The 20,003-nt window shown below is 39.5% G+C and overlaps 1 protein-coding gene across 1 annotated transcript in view; it reads left to right on the top strand.

Moving 5' to 3' along the window:
- The window catches only part of LOC126278856 (cilia- and flagella-associated protein 44-like), a 577,958-nt gene that overhangs the window by 101,763 nt on the left and 456,192 nt on the right, over positions 1-20,003 (top strand). The window contains exon 5 of the mRNA XM_049979132.1: positions 15,712-15,842. Coding sequence (XP_049835089.1) covers positions 15,712-15,842 — 131 coding nt within the window. The remainder of the gene's footprint in view (positions 1-15,711; positions 15,843-20,003) is intronic.

The following is a 20,003-nucleotide window of genomic DNA, read 5'->3' as shown; positions in this document are numbered from 1 at the left end:
TTTCATTGTATGGTATGAACCAACTGAAAGTAATGGGTTAGTGTACCAAACACAGCTTGGAGTTACTGACATTTCTAGGAGCTGAGAGGTCCTGAATGTGGCTAAGTGTGACTGCAAAGGGTTGTCTGTTTATCACATTTTCTAAATATTCAGTTTGTCTGTAAGAAGGAGTACTTGTCTTTATTACAATTTACACAGCATCTGAGAGTGCATGAAACAATTTCCTGAGATTGGGAAGATCTTTATTGGGAGTACATTCTGAAATGACTATGTCATCCAAATACACTCCTGGAAATTAAAATAAGAACACCATGAATTCATTGTCCCAGGAAGGGGAAACTTTATTGACACATTCCTGGGGTCAGATACATCACATGATCACACTGACAGAACCACAGGCACATAGACACAGGCAACAGAGCATGCACAATGTCGGCACTAGTACAGTGTATATCCACCTTTCTCAGCAATGCAGGCTGCTATTCTCCCATGGAGACGATCGTAGAGATGCTGGATGTAGTCCTGTGGAACGGCTTGCCATGCCATTTCCACCTGGTGCCTCAGTTGGACCAGCGTTCGTGATGGACGTGTAGACCGCGTGAGACGACGCTTCATCCAGTCCCAAACATGCTCAATGGGGGACAGATCCAGAGATCTTGCTGGCCAGGGTAGTTAACTTACACCTTCTAGAGCACGTTGGGTGGCACGGGATACTTGTGGACGTGTATTGTCCTGTTGGAACAGCAAGTTTCCTTGCCGGTCTAGGAATGGTAGAACGATGGGTTCGATGACGGTTTGGATGTACCGTGCACTATTCAGTGTCCCCTCGACGATCACCAGAGGTGTACGGCCAGTGTAGGAGATCGCTCCCCACTTGAGGCGGGCTGCATGATGTTGGGGCGTGACCGGAAGACGGCCTAATGGTATGCGGGACCGTAGCCCAGCTTCATGGAGACGGTTGCGAATGGTCCTCGCCGATACCCCAGGAGCAACAGTGTCCCTAATTTGCTGGGAAGTGGCGGTGCGGTCCCCTACGGCACTGCGTAGGATCCTACGATCTTGGCGTGCATCCGTGCGTCGCTGCGGTCCGGTCCCAGGTCGACGGGCACGTGCACCTTCCGCCGACCACTGGCGACAACATCGATGTACTGTGGAGACCTCACGCCCCACGTGTTGAGCAATTCGGCGGTACGTCCACCCGGCCTCCCGCATGCCCACTATACGCCCTCGCTCAAAGTCCGTCAACTGCACATACGGTTCATGTCCACGCTGTTGCGGCATGCTACCAGTGTTAAAGACTGTGATGGAGCTCCGTATGCCACGGCAAACTGGCTGACACTGACGCAGCTAGCGCCATTCGATGGCCAACACCGCGGTTCCTGGTGTGTCCTCTGTGCCGTGCGTGTGATCATTGCTTGTACAGCCCTCTCGCAGTGTCCGGAGCAAGTATGGTGGGTCTGACACACCGTTGTCAATGTGTTCTTATTTTCATTTCCAGGAGTGTAGTTTGAACAAGAAGGAACTGTGGCAGTCAGCTGTGGACAAATATCGTTGAAAAATTGCAGGTGTGCACTCACTGCCAAAGAGCAATCTCAAAAACTTAAATAATGCCTTCTGGGTGGGTGATGACCACAAAAACTTTTTGTGGGTGATGACCACAAAAACTTTTTGTGACTGTTCATCCAAAGGAAGCTGCAAATAAGCACCATGAAGATCAGTCTTGGAAAAGAAGTAATGTTCTCCACCAAATTTGTGCAGTGTCCGGAGCAAGTATGGTGGGTCTGACACACCGGTGTCAATGTGTTCTTATTTTCATTTCCAGGAGTGTAGTTTGAACAAGAAGGAACTGTGGCAGTCAGCTGTGGACAAATATCGTTGAAAAATTGCAGGTGTGCACTCACTGCCAAAGAGCAATCTCAAAAACTTAAATAATGCCTTGTGGGTGGGTGATGACCACAAAAACTTTTTGTGACTGTTCATCCAAAGGAAGCTGCAAATAAGCACCATGAAGATCAGTCTTGGAAAAGAAGTAATGTTCTCCACCAAATTTGTGCACAAGATCTTCAGGCCATGGCAAGGGAAAAAGAGTCACTCACAGTCTGTGGATTTACTGTTGCCTTGAAATCTCCACATAAGCGTAACTTGCCTGAAGGTTTCTTCAGTACTAAAGGTGACTGGTTGCTACAGGATAAATCACACCATTCTCTTGACAAGATAAGAGGTCATGTGCTGCCTGATCTCTGATAGCATGGGGGATGCGCTGTGTTATGGAAAACTGTGCTTGCACATTGTCTTTCATTCTAATGTGACCCGTAAAAGCTGTAAAATTATTAACTTTGCCTTGAAAAATGCCACCAAGTTTAGCTATCCAGTCTGTAGGCACAGAAGAGTTCACAGAGAGCATCTTGAATATGCAAACAAACAGGTCAAAAGAGTCCATGCGACAAATATTTTCACTGTAATGTAAGCACAAAACTGTAAATGAAATAGTTTTCGTAAAGTTGCAAAAAATGGCAGGTAGGCCGCATGTGCCTAGCATGGGAATGTCATGTCCACTGTAACCAGGAAGAGTTGCCTATTGCTTTTTTAGCTTGGACTTGCCTAACAGTTCTTAGGTGCTTCTGTTCAATAAAGTCACTGATGCATCAGTGCCCAGATACATGTGTATTTAATGATTGGCAATCCCGGTAAAGTGTCAAACAATCTATTTACGTCACGTAGAATGGAAGGAGTGTGTGACTTTTTCTCTCTTGCTCTTGACTTGTACTATGTAACACTAAAATCACTACTACACTTGGAAAAAAAATGGATTGACATCTTTTAGCTGGGACTTAGAGAAATTGCAGAGCACTTGTTGGACTTGCATTTTTGCAAACAGACAGACTGGATGTGACCATGCTCTCTACAATAATAACAGATAGTGTCATGGCGGGCACATCAGGTGTTTGTTAGTGAAAACCCTGAGGAAAAGGTTTAACACTGCTCATCTGCTGCTGAGCACAATGGTTCTGTTTACTTCACTGCTGAGACTTGGTGTACTGTGGCACACTAATTATGGGTGCAACCTGTTTACTACGACTGTGTGTGGCACAAGTAGGAATGGAATTGAAGTCAACCATTGATCTGTCATATGAATCCTGACTCTCCACTAATTCCAAAACCTGTTGTAAGATAGGATCGGGGTACTCAAGAATCTGCATATTCAAGGATCTGACATTGAGTAATGGTGTCCCTTATCATTGCATAACTATAATAATTTTCACACTTACTCTTAAATTATCAATGGCATGTAAGCCCTTGTAAGTCTACTGCCCACTGCTCATGTGTGTTTAGGTTGTTTACTCAAATGAAAAAAATTGTAATGTGCGACTGCCGTATTATTCTGTTCATTGTAGGTATTTTTCTAGGGCAGCAATACTTTCTTCATTGGAAACACTCTCAGACCGGGTGGTGGGGAAACATTTGCAGGCAAGACTGTACACCCTGGCTGTTGCAAGAAAGTAATGTTGCCAGTCCTTATTTTTAGTGTGATGTGCCTAGAAGTGTGCGTCGAACTGTGCTTGGTACTCAAACCATTCTTTGTGTGTGGAATCAAATGTATGGACTAGTGGTACAGAAAAATGTGCTGCTTGCTTTGGTGGTACTGTGGGTGGTGAGGGCAGCAGCATAGTGTGTGCTTGCACAGCAAGCAATCTTGTCGTCATTTCCATAAGCTGCTGCATCTGCTGTGACTGAAAGTGAACAATCTTTGTTACTGACAGTTCTTGTGGAGGACTAGCCATGATCAATATATGCAAAAGTTATGAGAATGGGTTAAAGCAATACACAAATGCAAAGCAGGGCAAGCATGGCAAAAAACAAAATAATAATAATAATAATAATAATAATAATATTTGCACCAGGTAGTTTTATAGCGAGAAGTTGAACCAGATTGGAACATCTGTGGGAACAGTCTCGTCACCAGTTGTTTGGTCAGCACAGGGGTGGATGCTAACAAGTAGGTGTATGCTGAGACAGCAAAAATAATGAGAAGCACATGTAATGTGTTTGTAACTCTGGTTTACTTAACTTGAGTTCAGCAAGTCCAATTACAGTCCAACAGTTCCGTTAGACAGGCAGATTTGTCTTCTGCAAAAGAAGGCAACTAACAAGTCTTTGAATGCAGTGATAAAATGTTACAAAAATCCTCAGCTGGCATTGGTGCAGCATCTTCCTAAGCTGACTCTGTAGTGGTAGTAGCTGTGCATGGTAAGAGGGTGTGTTTTGGAGCTGGCTGTAGATTGGTGGAACAGTTACATGAGTTAAGCCAACTTCTCAAAATGGACTGCCTGGTATGGTATTGAACCACAAGAATATGTGTAAGTCTTTGCACACTGTTCTACAGTGCTAGAGAGGAAATTGATTCTTAGTCATACCATATGGCAGCTAAGTGTTCTTCTGGGAAAGATGACATCCTTTACTGGGAGCCCTGCTTGGTTCTCAGTTTACAGACAGACTATACTTCCCCAGCATTTTCTGTCTTGTTCTGTTATGTGAATGGACAAAATAACATTACTGAACATGTGTTTATATGGTGCAATTATTTTCAGTTTGTCTACTTATTTGCAGTTGTTAAATGAGCTTGTATCTGTAAAATATGTTCCTGTGTGTTTAATTTGCTAGTGTGATGTTGATGTTGGTGACTTTTGTAGTGTTAGAGGGAAAGAGATTAAGTTGGTAAATATGACTCCTTGCTGCTGGCTTGCCATTGACAGCATATTGTACAGCTGTGCAATTCTGTTTGAGTCACTTGATGGTGACTTGTGAATTAATGGATGATCAGAAAGTTACTGCACTTCCCTCTCCATTAATTGTGTTACTGGTAGACTGCATAAGTCTTTTCTTTTCAGAAACAGCTGGCACTTGTAGAGTTGGCTGTACTGACTGAAGGCATTTGCCATGCATCCACAACATATGTTTCAAAATGGGAGTGAATATATGTGATGGAAAGTGACTGATGATGTTCAAGTCTAGAACAGTAACTTGCTGTAATGCATTGCTTGACTTAAGCATGCCGAAATATCTGAAGTTCTATAACACAGAGGTGTCCTATTTCTGCTGCTGAGGGAGACAGTTTAAGACTCTGGGACTCTTCAGATTTTGTGAGAGATGAGGCTGGGGAGATGCATTTGATACCCTTTATGCTGTGAAAAGTATTCCAGACAATGATAGTGTAGGCAATGAAACTGACATTGTTGAATACATATTGACTGTATTTTACACTTGAAAAAGGGCTCAGCAGTGTGGTAGACAGTTGACAGCTCCAGTTGTTGAGTTCCTTTATGTAACAGCTCACTTAACAACTGCAAATAACTACTCACTGAACAAACTGTAAATAACGCCACAATACAAACATGAACTGAATGAAGTTATTTTGTCTACTCACATAAGAGAATTGGACAGGAAATGCTGGGGAGGTATAGCCTGTCTGTAAACTGAAAAGAGCAGTGCTCACGTTGGGGCAGGTTGCCTTTCCAAGAATGACACTACAACTGCCGTATAGGATGACTAGGAATCAATTTCCCCTCTAGCAATGTAGAATAGTATGCAGAGATTTATGTATGTTCTGTCCATATGCGTATCTTAATGTTATTGTTGGGTTCAAATTAATGACGATGTAAATAAAACAGAAAGAAACTTCCACATGGGAAAAATATATTAAAAATAAAGATTCCAAGACTTACCAAGCGGGAAAGCGCCGGCAGACAGGCACATGAACAAAACACACAAACACACACACAGAATTACAAGCTTTCGCAACTGGCAGTTGCTTCGTCAGGAAGGAAGGAAGGAGAGGGAAAAATGAAAGGGTGTGGGTTTTAAGGGAGAGGGTAAGGAGTCATTCCAATCCCGGGAGCGGAAAGACTTCCCTTAAGGGAAAAAAAGGACAGGTGTACACTCGCACACACACACACACATATCCATCCGCACATACACAGACACAAGCAGACATATTTAAAGGCAAAGAGTTAAGGGCAGAGATGTCAGTCGAGGCGGAAGTACAGAGGCAAAGAAGTTGTTGAAAGACAGGTGAGGTATGAGCGGCGGCAACTTGAAATTAGCGGAGGTTGAGGCCTGGCGGATATCGAGAAGAGAGGATATACTGAAGGGCGAGTTCCCATCTCCGGAGTTCGGATAGGTTGGTGTTGGTGGGAAGTATCCAGATAACTCGGACGGTGTAACACTGTGCCAAGATGTGCTGGCCGTGCATCAAGGCATGTTTAGCCACAGGGTGATCCTCATTACCAACAAACACTGTCTGCCTGTGTCCATTCATGCGAATGGACAGTTTGAATGGACAGTTTGACTGTCCATTCGCATGAATGGACACAGGCAGACAGTGTTTGTTGGTAATGAGGATCACCCTGTGGCTAAACATGCCTTGATGCACGGCCAGCACATCTTGGCACAGTGTTACACCGTCCGAGTTATCTGGATACTTCCCACCAACACCAACCTATCCGAACTCCGGAGATGGGAACTCGCCCTTCAGTATATCCTCTCTTCTCGATATCCGCCAGGCCTCAACCTCCGCTAATTTCAAGTTGCCGCCGCTCATACCTCACCTGTCTTTCAACAACTTCTTTGCCTCTGTACTTCCGCCTCGACTGACATCTCTGCCCTTAACTCTTTGCCTTTAAATATGTCTGCTTGTGTCTGTGTATGTGCGGATGGATATGTGTGTGTGTGTGTGCGAGTGTACACCTGTCCTTTTTTTCCCCTAAGGGAAGTCTTTCCGCTCCCGGGATTGGAATGACTCCTTACCCTCTCCCTTAAAACCCACACCCTTTCATTTTTCCCTCTCCTTCCTTCCTTCCTGACGAAGCAACTGCCAGTTGCGAAAGCTTGTAATTCTGTGTGTGTGTTTGTGTGTTTTGTTCATGTGCCTGTCTGCCGGCGCTTTCCCGCTTGGTAAGTCTTGGAATCTTTATTTTTAATATATCTTAATGTTATTAGTAACTCATACCTCCATTCCATGTAGTGTGCATTTTGTACAAAAGAAATACTCCCCAGGCATGTCTGTGGACTATGTTGCCAGTGAGTCATAAGTCACACTGTGAAGGATCCATATAACTTCACAAAAAACTCTGAAGTTGCTTCTTGTGATGTAGATGGATAGACAAGAATGAGAAATTGCCTGTTCAGCCTATGCAGACCTATGAAAGAGGGAAGTACATGGCCACAATCCAGTGACCTACTTTCCTTCACACTTCTGTTCCAAAAACTTCCATCCAGTTACACACCTGGAAAACAATTTATCTCTTAATACAGCTCAAATGCAGTTATTTGTCATACACACATTTAATATTTGCTTTTAACCTACTTCATTTAATGATAAACATTAATTTTACACTATTAGAAGAATATTTTTAATAATATGTGATTTTTCCACCTGCTGCAATATGGAAAATATTAGTCCTAGGGGAAAAATGAATAAGACCATTCGTGTAGGGAATTTAATGTAGTTTAATTTTGTACTGGGAAACATTTTTGTTGGAACTGTGGGTTTAAAGTTGTTCGAGAAAAATGTTGAAAAGTGACCATTAAATTTCTCCCCACTCATCGCTCACACCCTATCGAAGCACTGTCCAAACATTTGTGACTGTATGATTTTTTCTCTTAATTTTCTCTTGTTCACTGGACTACATTGACAACAACAGGAGGCAGTGGGCTAATCAGGGCTACACCTTCTGTGTGGTTGTTGTTGTTGTTGTCGTCTTCAGCGCTGAGACTGGTTTGATGCAGCTCTCCATGCTACTCTATCCTGTGCAAGCTTCTTCATCTCCCAGTACCTACTGCAACCTACATCCTTCTGAATCTGCTTAGTGTTTTCATCTCTTGGTCTCCCTCTACGATTTTTACCCTCCACGCTGCCCTCCAATACTAAATTGGTGATCACTTGATGCCTCAGAACATGTCCTACCAACTGATCCCTTCTTCTAGTCAAGATGTGCCACAAACTTCTCTTCTCCCCAATCCTATTCAATACCTCCTCATTAGTTACGTGATCTATCCACCTTATCTGCAGCATTCTTCTGTAGCACCACATTTCGAAAGCTTCTATTCTCTTCTTGTCAAAACTAGTTATCGTCCATGTTTCACTTCCATACATGGCTACACTCCAAACAAATACTTTCAGAAATGACTTCCTGATACATAAATCTATATTCGATGTTAACAAATTTCTCTTCTTCAGAAATGCTTTCCTTGCCATTGCCAGTCTACATTTTATATCCTCTCTACTTCGACCATCATCAGTTACTTTACTTCCTAAATAGCAAAACTCCTTTACTACTTTAAGTGTCTCATTTCCTAATCTAATTCCCTCAGCGTCAACCGACTTAATTAGACTACATTCCATTATCCTCGTTTTGCTTTTGTTGATGTTCATCTTATATCCTCCTTTCAAGACACTATCCATTCCGTTCAACTGCTCTTCCAAGTCCGTTGCTGTCTCTGACAGAATTACAATGTCATTGGCGAACCTCAAAGTTTTTATTTCTTCTCCATGGATTTTAATACCTACTCTGAATTTTTCTTTTGTTTCCTTCACTGCTTGCTCAATATACAGATTGAATAACATGGGGAGAGGCTACAACCCTGTCTCACTCCTTTCCCAACCACTGCTTCCCTTTCATGCCCCTCGACTCTGATGACTGCCATCTGGTTTCTGTACAAATTGTAAATAGGCTTTCGCTTCCTGTGTTTTATCCCTGCCACCTTCATAATTTGAAAGAGAGTATTCCAGTCAACATTGTCAAAAGCTTTCTCTAAGTCTACAAATGCTAGAAACGTAGGTTTGCCTTTTCTTAATCTTTCTTCTAAGATAAGTCGTAAGGTCAGTATTGCCTCACGTGTTCCAACATTTCTACGCAATCCAAACTGATCCTTCTGGAGGTCCGCATCTACCAGTTTTTCCATTCGTCTGTAAAGAATTCGCGTTAGCATTTTGCAGCTGTGACTTATTAAACTGATAGTTCGGTAATTTTCACATCTGTCAGCACCTGCTTTCTTTGGGATTGGAATTATTATATTCTTCTTGAAGTCTGAGGGTATTTCGCCTGTCTCATACATCTTGCTCACCAGCTGGTAGAGTTTTGTCATGACTGGCTCTCCCGAGGCCGTCAGTAGTTCTAATGGAATGTTGTCTACTCCGGGGGCCTTGTTTCGACTCAGGTCTTTCAGTGCTCTGTCAAACTCTTCACGCAGTATCTTATCTCCCATTTCTCTTCATCTACATCCTCTTCCATTTCCATAATATTGTCCTCAAGTACATCGCCCTTGTATAAACCTTCTATATACTCCTTCCACCTTTCTGCCTTCCCTTCTTTGCTTAGAACTGCGTTGCCATCAGAGCTCTTGATATTCATACACGTGGTTCTCTTGTCTCCAAAGGTCTCTTTAATTTTCCTGTAGGCAGTATTTATCTTACCCCTAGTGAGATAAGCTTCTACATCCTTACATTTGTCCTCTAGCCATCCCTGCTTAGCCATTTTGCACTTCCTGTCGATCTCATTTTTGAGACGTTTGTATTCCTTTTTGCCTGCTTCATTTACTGCATTTTTATATTTTCTCCTTTCATCAATTAAATTCAATATTTCTTCTGTTACCAAAGGATTTCTAGCAGCCCTCGTCTTTTTACCTACTTTATCCTCTGCTGCCCTCACTACTTCATCCCTCAGAGCTAACCATTCTTCTTCTACTGTGTTTCTTTCCCCCATTCCTGTCAATTGTTCCCTTATGCTCTCCTTGAAACTCTGTACAACCTATGGTCCTGTCAGCTTATCCAGATCCCATGTCCTTAAATTCCCACCTTTTTGCAGTTTCTTCAGTTTTAACCTACAGGTCAAAACCAATAGATTGTGGTCAGAGTCCACATCTGCCCCTGGAAATGTCTTACAATTTAAAACCTGGTTCCTAAATCTCTGTCTTACCATTATATAATCTATCTGATACCTTTTAGTATCTCCAGGATTTTTACATGTATACAACCTTCTTTTATGAATCTTGAACCAAGTGTTAGCTACGATTAAGTTATGCTCTGTGCAAAATTCTACCAGACGGCTTCCTCTTTCATTTCTTAGCCCCAATCCATAATCACCTAGTATGTTTCCTTCTCTCCCTTTTCCTACTGACGAATTCCAGTCACCCATGACTATTAAATTTTCGTCTCCCTTCACTACCTGAATAATTTCTTTTATTCTGTGTGGTTCTTACAGAAAATTAGTCACTATATGCCTGAACAGGTCCAACAGAGCATCATCAAGTATCTCCACAGACAGTTCCAGCGAGTCTTTCAGTTACACATAGTGAACAGGGATACCACTCAAAACTGGCCATTATATCAGATTCTGTGATAAGTAGTAGTTGCTTGCAACATTGCGAGAAGCCCCCAGAGTTGTGGATCTGGTAAATGCATTTCCCCACATGTGGCAATAGCAGTTTCTGCAAGTACTTGACTGTATGGTAAATTGATGCACTAATGTTACTAACAGTCAGGCGCAGTGTCATACCCTCTTTGTGTGCCTTTGGCTGCTCATGTAGTCTAGTTGGAACTGGCAATTTGATTGTAGTTGCTTGATGAGAAAGTCAGGCATATCTGTTTCCTTAAAGAGAGCCCTAGACATCTTGTCCACTTTGTCTGTGGGGTCACATACCAAAAGCCTGTAAGTAGGGTCCTCCAGAAGTTGTTAGGTTTCCTAATTATAATCATCTTGCTGCAAAATGACTGGAATTCATTTTGTGTGCTGACAACACCATGGTGCACTGTCTTTCCAGCACCTCTGGAGTGCAAGCCTCTCATCACTTGATATATCGATTTTGGAAGCTTAGCATTGGTGAGTGCCCTGCAGATCTCCCGGCAAATATCTGCTGCCGAATTTGGTCGAAGTGTGTTGGCTACTTGCTCTGTTGGCTACTTGCTCCACTGCACCGATGAAACCTGAAATGCACACATTTCTAGGAGTTGTTGTGAAACTGAGGTCCTTGCAAATATTTTCAGTGTTGTGTCATCAAACTGCTTGCCACTTAGGTTAATCAGTGTGAGTGTCCTCTATCTAATGTTCTTTCTTACTCACGCATTCCGAGTTACTGGACTGGCAAGCTGAGGCATTCTTGTTGGTGTGCTGTGCTAGATCAAGAGGCACTTTCTATCTTGTCCCTAGCTTCATGTGTTAAGGAGGCTGCCACTTACAAGTGAATGTGTAAAAGCTTACTGGCTACCACATCTAGCCTGGGTGCACATCTTGAATCCTTTCTGACATGAGTGCCATGCTTGCCTGTTCCCCTCTCTGGAGATGACATTAAGCTTAATCCTGGGAAAAGTTGGTAATATATCTCCGTTTCAGCATCTCAGCAGGAAACTGAGAGAACCCAGCATCCTCCCTGTCCTCTGTCAAAGCTTGTCTAGCTTAATATTTCAGAACATCTCCTGTCTGTAGAGTCTCTCAAAGTGACTCTTTAGGCTTTCCCAGCAACCTTGTAGTATCGGGTATCTGGTACCATACTGGATATCCCCATTATACCTGCACAACATTTCTAAAACATGACTCATTATTTTCATCAAGTACTACCTGAGACTGTTTGTCAAATGGAACAGATGCAGTATTTATAACTACGGCCTTTCCTTTTGTAACATTACAGGACATATTGGGACATATTGAAGTATTCGATACTGTAGACTTTTAGGGGATGTCGATACAGATATGCAAAATGCAAAGGGAAACTTTGGTGATGTTTAAATATTGTACTGTGTCAATATTAGGACATTTTGCACAGAAAGAACAAAAATAGAATTAATGTAAATATATATTAGTGTTAGTAACCTATTTTCATTCAATTTTGTAATTATATTTCATTTTGTAAAAGAAAGACTCACTGTTTGCTGTAGTTCTGATTAATTGTATAAATTATCAGTTTTGAGCTAAATTATTTCGTATAATATGGACAAGATACTTTTGGGAACTCGCCAGCTAAAGAGAAAGTCTGTGGATGAACGTTTAATGCACACTTCTGGAACTTTCTATGGAGAAATTCTATATTATGATCGCAAAAATACGAAAACTTGTGAAAACTGTTTCATAACCTAATTTCGAAAGACGATTTGTATCAAGAAATATTGCTAAAAAGATGTATTTACGTTTTGAAACGCGATTTAAGTCGTTTTACATATAAATAGTTGTTCTGGATCACTCGAGAAATATCCAGAATCAAATGTCAAGATATTTTTGGAAACATCGGTACAAATCTGGTGAAGGTTATCCAGAAGCTGGTAGAAAAATGTTATAAAATCTATTTGGAAATTATGCTTGTAAGAATTTATATGTACTGATCCTTTTACTTAACTTTAATCTGTACTAAAATTCTGTAATGTCTAATTTAGTTTTAAGTCGTGAATTGCTATCGTATTGTAAACAAAACATTGTCAAAGACTCTCATTGTTTGGAAAGATATTAATACACCTAGGAGTTGTCAGTTGTCAGTTCGGATATGCAGTGCGGTTAGCTCGGAGAGTCAGTTGTTGAGTCTGTGAAGTCTGTCAGTTCTGTTTGTAAATAAACGTCTGTAATGAAGAATTACTTGTTGTCGTCAATATGAACTCAAGACCTTTTGCACGAAGCAGACACCTCCTGATGCAATGTTTTAATTTGGTGTTGAGGAGCTGAAATGTTATAATTTGGTGCAGAAAGTCCTGGGACGTTATAATTTGGTTGAAGAAACTGGGATGTTATAATTTGGTGGACAGAGCTGGGATGTTATACTCTCCATAATTGGTCCCAGGCTTCAGGCTGCAGTCCACTCCCACTAGAAGCATGTTTTGGCATTTCCTCTTCTGCCCAGTGTGCCAAACTGACTGCTGGTGTTATGTCTTCAGATTGGTGCATCTGTCTGTGCACTGACATATTGTTTTCGGTCTGGTGTGGTTGTAGGTATATCCTTTGTGTTATGCTCCCACCAAAAGTGATCTTAGAAAAAACAATATACTGTCATTACCTGTTTGTGTATGCAGCTGTATTGGAAGTTATATCTTTTATATAATGTGTAATACTTCAGCGTGAATGAGTTGTTTACAAGGATAATGGTTCATAAATTTATAAATAACTGTTGTAACATTCAGGTCTTATTGACAATCAACTTCAGGAGCAAAATACAGGCATTTCATTGGTCATTTCCTTCTCAAGCAGTCAAGTGGTCTTCAGCAAATAGCTGCTTCCTGCTTGGGTTTTTCAAAGTTTCCTTTCAAAGGATGCTGGAAAGTATCTACCATACTGGAAAGTCACAAGCCCTTAAGTTACATGAGGATGATACCAATATGAATGGTAATTGCGCTAGTGTACTACACAAGCAGTTCTGAGCAGGATGGTGGAGTGAGGGGTTAGGGAGGGAGAACCAGCTAGATTTGATGCTGCCCTCTGTTCTGGGCACATTACAACAATGATTGAACACAAGGTTCCTTCGTCTGTTGCACAACATATTATCATAAAGTTTTTTACCTGTGAAGGGGTAGGATCCCTGGAGTTTTTAATTCATTTGGAGGCACAATTTGGGGAAGCTATGCTGTCCCAGAACGAAGTGTTTACTTGGGCCAGACAATTTAAGAGTGGCCAAGAAAGTGTCATGTTTGATATCCAAGGTGATGAGGCTGAAATGATGATGAGGACAACACAACACCCAGTCCACGAGCAGAGAAAATCTCCAACCTGATTGGCAATCGAATCTGGGCTCGCTGTATGGTAGGCAAGCATTTTACTATTCAGCTAATCAGGCGGATGGCAGTAGCATTAATTCCACCACAGGGGATGTGGTTTTTGAGACAAACATAGATATTTGGTAAGTTTACTGCACAAGATGCAATCAGTCTGTGTGCAGGCCATGGTGCTGAACTGTGTATGCATACCCCATATTATGGTGAATTTTCCCTAATCTAAGTATAATTGGCTTTTGGGAAGCTTCACAAAACATGCTGAAAGACGTTACCAAAGCTTTATAGGATTTTTATGTCCTGCCAATGTGCATCATATTATAAAGGAGTCCTACTTGTAACACAGAAGTCAGGCTCAATACAGATATTTCATATTGAGGCAAAGGTGATTAATATGGTGATACAGTGCAGATTGGTCACATAGTTGAAATATTAAACATTATTAAAAATATGTGGATTGTAGTCAGATGAAATAACTCTACTTCCCCTGAGACAGTCCTAATATAAATACTATTTTTTCTCACTTTTTTCTATATTATCCATACACTGTATACAAGACAAATATCAAAATTATTTTTCAAGCTGTAAATCTTAATCTTCAGAGAATAATTTACATCTGGCTGAAAATAAATATGTATCTATTGAAGAAACATTTTCTTTAAGGAAATATTCAAATGTAAGGTTCAGGAAAACCACATATATTTAAAAATTTGATACCAGTAATAATAGTTTGTTTTAGGATTGTCATAAACTTGAAAGCCTTGGTTGTCTTTCAGATTAAGAACATCTAGGATTCTTCTAAACTTCGCCATTCAAAAGACATTATGACTCAAAAATGTTGTGTAATTATTAAAATTTTTTGTGTTACTATTTTCAGTGCAAATTTTTCTGTATCCAAAACTCTATACCTTTGCCAGGAAAACATGTTACCTAATCAAATCTCTCAAATATAAAATTTTGGTTACTGGAAATTTCTTTGGAGAGTTAAAAAAAATCTTGTAATAAAAATAGTATCTAGCATAACAGCCATTTGAAGAATATACTACTGTTGGCCGCTGAAAATAACTTCATGGCCTAATGTGCATGGGTTGTGTTTGTGGGATAGATGATATCATACAATATCCAAGACTCACTTGCTTCCACAGCATTAACTATATTGTTAACATATTCTTGTGTAATGGAATGTCGTATATAACATTTTAAGTTTTAGTCTTACCAGATAATGGTAAAATTGTTGAAACTAATTGCAACATAATAAAGTGTTTGGGTGGCATGTGTATAAAAAAGCATTTTAGACACATAGGGATTCAAGGAGTCCATATGAATTCATCAATTAGTATTTTCTTTACCAAAACTGCTGTGGTTATTTTACATAGTGATGATGCGTGGCATGCGTCATCTTGAAAATTGTTACAGCAGAAATGGACGTTTGTTCACAGTTTCCTGCAAAAAGAAGAGAGAAGACTGTTAGAAACCCAAGGAAGGATATTGAACAAGATTGAATAAAAGTAACTTATGAAGTAGTTTCAATTTTGTGGAAACGTTGTATCTTCCAATAATACTCCATTTGAAGGGCAAGAGATGCATAAGAAAACAATATGTTTGATTTTTAATCTGCTTTAAGTTAATCTGTTTCTCCTGTAATTTATCAGTGGTGACATTGATTTTGCACAACAGATGAATTATTGTACTGTATCTACAAGTCACATGGTTCAGGATTTCTTCAGTCAATTGGTCTTTGGATGGTGTCAGGATTCCAAAACATTTTTATGTTCTGTGTATTTATTGACATATCTCAATGCAATTGAGTTAGTGACTAATATGAAATTGCTGTTAAAATATATTCAGAATAGTATTACTAATGTAATATATAAATGTTTTGTTACTTCTTTAAAATACAATTAGAAATGATGAAAGTCAATTTAATACCATTGAATACATTTCTCTGATTACCTTCCAATTATTTTTAGGTGCTGGTCACATAAAATTTTGGAAAATGGCCAAGACTTTCACAGGCCTCAAGTTAATGGGTGTTTTAGGAAGATTTGGGAAAACAGAGATCTCTGACATTATTGGATTCTATCCTCTGCCAGATGAGCAGGTAAAAAATTATGCAGTTTGTGGTGAGCCCTCATGTGCATAAATTTATTTATCCTTTGAATCATTTTTGTATGAGACATGCATATGGTGAGGCACAAACAAACAAATGTTCATAATAGCCACATGACATCTCTTATGTTTTATGTTGGCGGTATGTAACTCTTGAAGAACAATGTGCTATGTTCTGGTATTCATTTTTGTTTAGTTGCCTACCTTATTGGAGATTAAAAAAACAAACTTTTTTCTCTTTTTTAGTACTAATTTTAAGCTTTGTGGAATCTCTTTGCGTATCTTGTATAGGTAGATGTTTAGTAAATGTGTCATTACCATAGTATAACCAGATTTAATTCTGCTATGTCACAGTTTTAATTTTTTTTCGTCATTAGAGGAAGTTGACTCTGCTTCCATTAGGCTTCAATCTTGTTACTAGCTGTATATTCAGTTTTCTTTAGGTTACATCTCATTATAAACAAATGTATTAAAACTAACAAATGGCTCAGAAAAGTTTTGTAGCACCTGCATGTCTGTCAGTGTGTTTGGGGTTATATCAAAGGGGAACAGGGAGTGATAGATTAAGCTGTGATAAACTAAAGAAGTAACTTTACTGTAAATAAAGATAAAACAATAACCAAAATAAAGGAAGTTCCTTCAAAAGTACACGTCTTCCTGTATATGTGAAATCTAAATTTGCTGATGGGTTACATTCAGTACTGTGGCACTCCATCCTGTGCAATTTACGAGCTTCTCACCTTGGCATGTTGCCCGTAAAGTGCTCGAGAAGTTGATGCTGAAGTCTGTCCCACTCTTTGGTGATCACTTCCATTGAGATCATACAGTGTGTGGGGAGGTTTCCTGTGATGATGCTACAAGTTTCAAATTGATATCAAGCTGCCTCAATCAGGTTTGTATTAGTGGATACTGCTTTCCATTCCACTTGGTTGATTGCTGCCTCCTGGAGGAATGTACAATGTAGAATGTAGTTTATTCCTCTCATAATGTAACATACAGTTACAAATCAAAGATTTTTGTACTGGAGACATTGCCAATTACTTTGAAAAAATAACATTATAATAAGTGTCTGAGACTGCAGATGTGTGTGGAAAGGCCTTAATGGCCGAAAGCTCTAATTGTGTGGATCTTTTTGTTGTGCCTATCGCGAGTCAGCATCTCTGCTATATGGTGAGTAGCAACTTTCCTTCTCTGGAATTGTTACATTCCATCTTGGATTTTTCATTGTTTGGTTATAATAATTAACATTTTTTAGCAAGCATTTCTGCATTTTTACACATGAACAATTTGACAAGAACATATATATCATTTATGGTCTTTTGCAGTTTGCAATGCAATTTATACAATAATATCAACAATTTATTATACAATATGTAATCTTTATTGTTTCTTTTCTTTTCAAATTGCCAAAATGTCCTACATGAATTCTTCAATTGAATAATAACATTTTCCCCTAGTGTATTAAATAACAACCTATTTGTGGATCAAACTCCATATTTAACAGATTTGTTTGACAGATTTGTGTTGTTTAATTGATTGTATATTCTTAATCCCATGTACAATGGTGTTTGAAGATAAAGTTTTAAATTATGAGAGGGAAATTTGAAATTGTGTCTGTGATGAGTACTGTAATTGTGGTTGAAATGAAAATTGTCAAGTGAGTTTTGATTTTTGTAGATGAAAATAAAAATTTCATAGATGTACAGAGAAGGAATGGTTAATATTTTTAATTTTTTAAATAATGGATGACATGATGTTCTTTTTTGGACTAAACATGTTTCTTATTATACTTTCTTGAAGTGTAAGTAATCTAGGGCTGTTCATAGAGTTTCTCCAGAAAATTATTCTGCATCAAATTATAGTTCCAAAGTAGCTGTGGTAGACTATCTTCCTGGTGTCCATAAGCTAGGCTATTTAGTTTGTTTGCAAAGAAGTCTACATGTGGCTTCCAATTTAAATTTTTGACAAGATTTAGACCTGGAAATTTTACATAACATGCTTCAGTCATTTCCTGGTTGCCATGCACTATTTTTATGGAAGAGGATGATGATGTTTTGGCACTGAACTGCACTAATTTTGTTTTTGTGACATTGAGTTTTAATCCATTTTGCTGAAATCATAATTCTAGGTTTTGCATTATATTTTCCACAATATCATGCATTTTTCTAAATTGTCATTTTCAATTAAAACTGAGGTGTCATCTGCGAATAAAACGGAGTGAACATAAATGTTTAAAGGTAAATCACATATGTACTGCAGAAAAAGATAACTCTTTGTTTTCTTTCTGACAAATAAGATTAGAACCACTGCAGTGCTTTGTCCATGATCCCATTCCTCTCTACCTTGTGTGGAAGTAGTAAGTGATGACCGAGTCAAAAGCTTTGGTCAAATCACAAAAAATGCCTGTGACTTTTTTACCCTCGTCTAAAGCAGAGCTTATCTTTTCACTGAATTCCCTGATAGCATTTATTGTATTTTTCCCCTTTTGAAATCCAAATAGATTTTTACCTATAATATTGTTTTCTATAAGGAAGTTTTCAAGATATCTTTTCTATCACCTTAGCAAAAACTGACAGTAGGGAAATAGGATGGTAATTTCCCATGTCATCTGGTGAACCTTTCTTGAACAATGGTCTTATTTCAGCATATTTTAACACATCTGGGAAGTATCCTTCCTCAAATGACTGATTAATAATTTTAGCCAATGGATGAGTAATGAAGTTATAAACAGCCTTGACTACAGTGGTTGAAATTTCATCCCACCCAACTGATTTCATGTTTTTTAAAGACACTGTAGCATTTTCTACATCTTTTGGGACAATTATTTTGCGTGTTTAAAGGCTTGAATTTTGTTTTATATTTACAAAGTTGACATCTGCCTTGTCCTGGTGGACTGTATCTACTTCTGATTTTGCCACATTTATGAAGAAATCATTGCAACAATTTCACATTTGAAAACGATCTATAATTATACCCTTTTTAAATTTTATTTGGTCTATTTCTTGGCACTTGTATTTTACTCCCAACTCAGATTTGACAACACCCCAAATTGCCTTTGATTTATGTTGATGTTTACTAATATACAGTTCATAGGCTGAGTACAGTGTGCTTGTGTTTTATCTTTGTGAATCCTTTGTTGAAATGTCGACTATAGGGTTGGACAGCAGGCTGCAGGAGAGTTTTGAAGGGAAATAAACTGATGATAGTGTTGATCTTCGGCATGTTAGTGTAGAAGTTATCACTAAATCAGCTAAGTGTATGTTGGACCTCCTTTTGTGCGGTGTAGTGCAGCAATTCAATGTGGGATGGACTCAAGAAGTAATTGGAAGTCCCCTGCAGAAATATTAAGCCATCCTGCCTTCGTAGTCATCCATAATTGCAAACGTGTTGCTGTTACAGGAGTTTGTGCACGAACTAACCTCTCAGTTATGTCCCATATATGTTCGACAGAATTCATCCTGGGCAATCTGGGTGGCCAAATCATTCACCTGAATTGTCCAGAATGATCTTCAAACCAATTGCAAAAGTTGTGGTCTGATGACATTGTTATTTGGGAATGTGAAGTCCATGAACAGCTGCAAGTGGTTTCCAAATGGTTCAGTTGGACCAGAGGATCCAGTTCCTTCCATGTAAACACAGCTCTCACCATTATGGAACCACCACCAACTTGCTCAGTGCCTTATGGACAGCTTGGGTCCATATCTTCATGGGGTCTGTGCCACACTGAAACCCTACCATCAGCTATTACTGACTGAAATTGCGACTCAACTAACCAGGCAATGGTTCTCCAGTCATCAAGTATCAAACGGATATGGTCACTGGTCCAGGAGAGGCACTGCAGGCAATGTTGTGTTGTTCATCTGCTGCCTTAGCCCATTAACAACAAATTTTGCTGCATTGTACTAATGGACATGTTGGTCATAGGTACCACATTGAATTTTGCAGTTATTTCATCCATTGTTGCTTGTCTGTTAGCACTGACAACTCTATGCAAACACCGCTGCTCTCAGTCGTTAAGTGAAAGCTGTTGGCCACTGCTTTGTCTGTGGTGAGAGGTAATGCCAGAAATTTGTTATTCTTGACACACTTTTGACACTGTGAACCTCAGAATATTGAATTCTCTAACGGTTTCCAAAATAGAATGTCCCATGTG

The sequence above is a fragment of the Schistocerca gregaria genome, chromosome 6 (genome assembly GCF_023897955.1).
Source record: "Schistocerca gregaria isolate iqSchGreg1 chromosome 6, iqSchGreg1.2, whole genome shotgun sequence".
NCBI lineage: Eukaryota > Metazoa > Arthropoda > Insecta > Orthoptera > Acrididae > Schistocerca > Schistocerca gregaria.
This window is presented reverse-complemented; position numbering and strand designations above follow the sequence as displayed.